The sequence below is a fragment of the Austrofundulus limnaeus genome, unplaced genomic scaffold, assembly GCF_001266775.1.
Source record: "Austrofundulus limnaeus strain Quisiro unplaced genomic scaffold, Austrofundulus_limnaeus-1.0 Scaffold116, whole genome shotgun sequence".
NCBI classification, from domain to species: domain Eukaryota; kingdom Metazoa; phylum Chordata; class Actinopteri; order Cyprinodontiformes; family Rivulidae; genus Austrofundulus; species Austrofundulus limnaeus.
This window is the reverse complement of record NW_013952518.1, coordinates 794,750-799,403: the sequence shown is the minus strand read 5'-3', so window position 1 is coordinate 799,403 and position 4,654 is coordinate 794,750. Positions and strand designations below refer to the sequence as shown.

The 4,654-nt window shown below is 45.0% G+C and overlaps 1 protein-coding gene across 3 annotated transcripts in view; it reads left to right on the top strand.

The window, feature by feature from the left end:
- brd1a (bromodomain containing 1a) overlaps positions 1-4,654 on the top strand; it is a 31,471-nt gene that overhangs the window by 13,742 nt on the left and 13,075 nt on the right. For all 3 annotated transcript variants that reach the window (XM_014014542.1, XM_014014543.1, XM_014014541.1), the window contains exons 2-5: positions 1,035-2,454; positions 3,540-3,696; positions 3,856-3,987; positions 4,077-4,205. In XM_014014542.1, coding sequence (XP_013869996.1) covers positions 1,052-2,454; positions 3,540-3,696; positions 3,856-3,987; positions 4,077-4,205 — 1,821 coding nt within the window. In that variant the 5' untranslated portion in view covers positions 1,035-1,051. The remainder of the gene's footprint in view (positions 1-1,034; positions 2,455-3,539; positions 3,697-3,855; positions 3,988-4,076; positions 4,206-4,654) is intronic.

The window sequence follows — 4,654 nt, the reverse complement described above, 5'->3', positions numbered from 1 at the left end:
TTTACATAAATTTATACAAAAACAACCCTCAGCTACTTGAAAAAAAATAAATTTTTACTTTAACTTCCATAAAAACCTAAGTAAAAGAATCTTATCAGGACATTTTGTCTTGTTTTAAGTCAAAATGACTCACCCCATTGGCAAACCTTTTTTATGACTCAAATTAAGATCAAATTAAATTTTTTTGAGCAATCTTTACGTATCAGGATGGGTTAAAATCAATTTTTTTTTTCTTTTCCACCTGAGTCAATGGAACAACATCGTTCACACCATCACCCATAACCCCYGTTTAGCATTACCTGGAAGTGGCTGCATGTACATAACAAAAGAAGGCCTAAGGGGTTGCAAATTACCCCCCCAGCACTGCCATTTGACAGTCTCTGGTAGAAAAATGAGTTTGTAAGGGCTCACAAGAAAAACTCTGTGATTTACTTTGATCCCATTTTCAAAAAAATGTCTGTTCAAAACGCATCGACAAAAATTAAAAACTAAAGACGAGGCTGTAGCTAACTACCTGACTGACGTCAGCACAGTTTGTTGAAACTCGTAGGAATAACGAAGCAGGAGGAAATAAGCAAACGCACCGAGCAGCAAAATCTGGTCACAGCAGTTTGGGAAGAAAATGGCAGCGGCTGCTGACGACATGTCAACATCCCTTCATACATGCTCACTTTTTTTTTTCATGTTGCATTTTTGCAGAAAATGCAAATGTTTCCGGTTTGAATTGAGTTATTTACCTTTTTACACATAACCAGTTGCATGTATCTCCTCCTTGCATGCCTGCTTGTACTCTACAATGTTTATTTTTGCATAAAATTTTCATTGTTTCCTCAGCCATTACAGTTTCCTTATATTTTAACTCATATTATTGTTGCCAAAACACTTTTTATATTGTAGTTTTCATTTTTAGGTAATAAATCATCAAAAAGAGGCAAACTCATGCTCTAACCTTCTCTGTTGATGTGTACAGTATAGTTTCTTACTTTACACTCACAAAATTTCTGCTCTTCCCTTTTTCTTCTTTTTCTTCGCAGCAACACGGAGCGCCAAGATGAAGAAGAAAGCTCGGCAGCACCGGGTGGCGGTGCCTCAGAGGTCGCCCTCTCCCATCAAGCCTTCCCCCAACAAGCAGATCCTGACCTACGCCCAGGCGCAGCGCATGGTCGAGTTCGAGCTGGACGGCCACATCCACCGGCTCAGCATCTACGACAAGCTGGACGTCGTCTCGGACGCCGACCCGTCGGTTCGGGAGATGATGGAGAGCAAAAGCAACAAGGAGAACGCCGAGAAGCCTCAGCTGCAGGTGCGGCAGCGGTCGGCCAGGCTGAAAAACAACCAGGAGAGGAGGAACGCAGCGCTGGGCGTCAGCAGTCACGGACAAGGAGGCGGGCATCACGCCAGCACCCACGTTGTCCCGAAGCTTCCAGAGCCGAAATTTCGCAACGTTGAATACAACCTGCCGGCAGTTCCAAAGCGCCCGGCTGCCTTTTTTAAATTCATCGAGAAGACCGAGGAGGAGCTAGACGAGGAGACGGAATACGACATGGATGAGGAAGACTACGCCTGGTTGGATTTAGTAAACGACAGACGTAGAAGTGAGGGGATGAGTCAGGTGTCTCACAACGTCTTCGAGTTCCTCATCGACCGCTTCGAAAAGGAGCTGCACCTGGAGAGTCTGGACCAGGCGAGTGAAACTCAGGCTCCYATCGACGAGGACGCCGTTTGCTGCATCTGCACGGGCGGAGACTGCCACCGAAGCAACACCATCCTGTTCTGCGACGTCTGCAGCGTCGCCGTGCATCAGGAGTGCTACGGCGTGCCCTACGCCCCGGAGGGCCAGTGGCTCTGCAGACACTGCCTCCAGGCGCCGAGCCAGCCGGCCGACTGCGTCCTCTGTCCCAACAGGGGCGGGGCGGTGAAGAAGACCGACGACGAGCGCTGGGGCCACGTGGTGTGCGCCCTCTGGGTCCCGGAGGTCGGCTTCTCCAACGCCACCTTCATCGAGCCCATCGACGGCGTCAGCCAGATCCCCCCGGCCCGCTGGAAGCTCACCTGCTACATCTGCARGGAGAAGGGCGTGGGAGCGTGCATCCAGTGCCACAAAGCCAACTGTTACACCGCCTTCCACGTCAGCTGCGCCCAAAAGGCCGGCCTCTTCATGAAGATGGAGCCCATCAACGAGGTGACGGACACGGGCGAGCCCACCCTCTCTGTGAAAAAGACGGCCTACTGTGGAGCWCACACGCCCAACGGGTGCGTGAGGAGACCGTTCCCCATCTACGACGAGCCCAAACCAAAGAACGGACTTTGTAAGAGGGCGGATAAAGAAGGCGGGGAGGATAAAGGGCGGGCGAAAGGGAAGCCGAAAAAGAAAAGTAAAAACAAAAAACYGGAACCAGAGGATGAAAGTGAAGCTGCGGTTCCTGCTGCTGTTCCTTCTTTTCCTGCTCACAGGTACAAACACCAGCTGCGCCATGATCGGGACGGTTGTTTGAGAGCTTTTAGGCCAGAGGTTCTCAAACAGCCCAGGGGTCCGTGAGAGGTATCTTGGGGGTCCTCAAAAAATTTTTACTAAAATGTTTATTTGGTGTTTTATTTTAAAAAATGCATGGAGAACAATGAACTAATAAAACAAACATAATAAACTTAATAAAAATATATATTCTCATGGCATTTAGGGGTTGAAATGACAATAAATTATCCTTTAAAACAGCATGGGGTTTACAGGGTTTCCCCCCAGAAAAGAGGCTAATCCCGGTGGTAGGTGGGGCCAGGCTTGCTGCCCGCCTGCCAGTGCTTCATTAAAAAAAAAGATTAAAGTTTACAGGGAAGTTGAAATATGACTTTTTATTATGTGATATTGCACAAATATTTGTACAACTACAGTCTTACCAAAAGGCACACTTTTGAAACAGTTAACTAAAAATACAATCAAAATAAAAACCAATTGTTTGCACTTACGTTGAATCCTGCTTTWAAAGCCGTGCTTATAAACAAATTAAATCAACACAAATTAAGTGTAAACAAAGCACCAGCCAATAAGACCAGTGTTTTCTCCTTTTAACCASTAGATGTCACCATTGCGCGTAAACRGAATACTCCATAAACCTTCATAATCACGTCACCGTGTATAAAAATAACTGTTTGATTTGCCTCCGATTCTAACGGCTGCTGTATAATTATAAACACTTGAATTGTGACTTTCTGTCATGGCGAGGCTTGTGAGAAAAGACCAGGAATAAGCTGGTTAGCTCTTTATCCAAAACACAAATTTACAAATTGAAATAACAACCTTTTTACATAAATAGCTTTAATCTTTGATAAAAAGTTCACAGTAGCGTGTGTTTAAATCCCAATAGTGTTAATAACTGGGTGCTCATTTCCTGTTAGCATAGATGCTAACTTAATCGTGAAAAATCCATAGAAAAGCTAGCATCATGTTTATCGACATTAGCAACATTTTCTTTCTGTTTGTCGGTGTAATATAAATCCTTTTTTAGCAGCTGGTTCTTCTTTTCCAACACTTCTCTCCCCTCTAGGTTACAAACCATTTTGAACCAGGTGTCCATACAGAAGAAGAAAGCCTTCGTGGAGCTGGTCCTCAATTACTGGACGTTGAAAAGGCAGTCGAGGAACGGCGTGCCTCTCATCAGACGCCTACAGACAAGCCTGCAGGCGCAGAAGAACACACAGCCTGTATGTCCATCTGTCTGCTGACTGTCTTTACAAGCTTATCGTGTTTAAAAACATCGCATAAATATCTGTATAGTCCTCAAAGTTTAGGCTGTTTATACTGTTTGTCGTTTTTTTGTAAAATCAGTGACGAAACACTTTCCTTTTAAATGTTCTCCTCAGAGGCAGAAAGAGGAGGAAAGCAGGACTTTAAAGGAGCAGCTGAAGGAGTGGCACCGCCTCCGACACGACCTGGAGCGAGCTCGACTTCTGCTGGAACTCATTCGCAAGCGAGAGAAGCTAAAGAGGGAGGAGGTGGGTGAAGCAGCAGGACACCCACCACGGAGTTACAACCCTCGTGASAAATTCACATGATTGTTTTGATTTTCTTTGATGTGTTGTAGATTAAACTGCAGGAGACCCTCATGGAGATGCAGTTGACTCCATTTAGTATTTTGCTCCGAGTTCTCCTGGACCAGCTCCAGGCCAAAGACCAGGCCCGGATCTTCACCCAGCCGGTCGACGTGAGCGAGGTGACGGCAGACGCCTTGGTTTTTATTTCATCTTCTATTTTTTTTATCCCCCGATGCCGTCAGTTCTTTGACTTGCTCTGCAGAAATGATATTTTACAGATTTGGATTCTCATGGGAACTATTTTTTTCTCTTTTAAATAACTGATATTCATTCTGTTTTCAGTTCTTTGCATTTTAAAGAGACGTGTTTGAGAGTTGTATATCCTGTGCCTCAGTTTTGTCTCATCAGTCTGTAATAGTGTGAACGTTTCACAAGCGTTCTGTTTTAACAATTCATATATCAAAATGTTCAGCTCCTTCAGGACATTGGGCCTCATGCAAGAACATGTTCGTTTTCTTATCCTAAATTTCTCTTACTTTTGTTCGTACAAAGGCTTCGTACGAACATGTCACGTCAGATTCAACAAACTCTTCTATCTTCAGGAAAAGTGTGTAAATGAGCTGCGTAA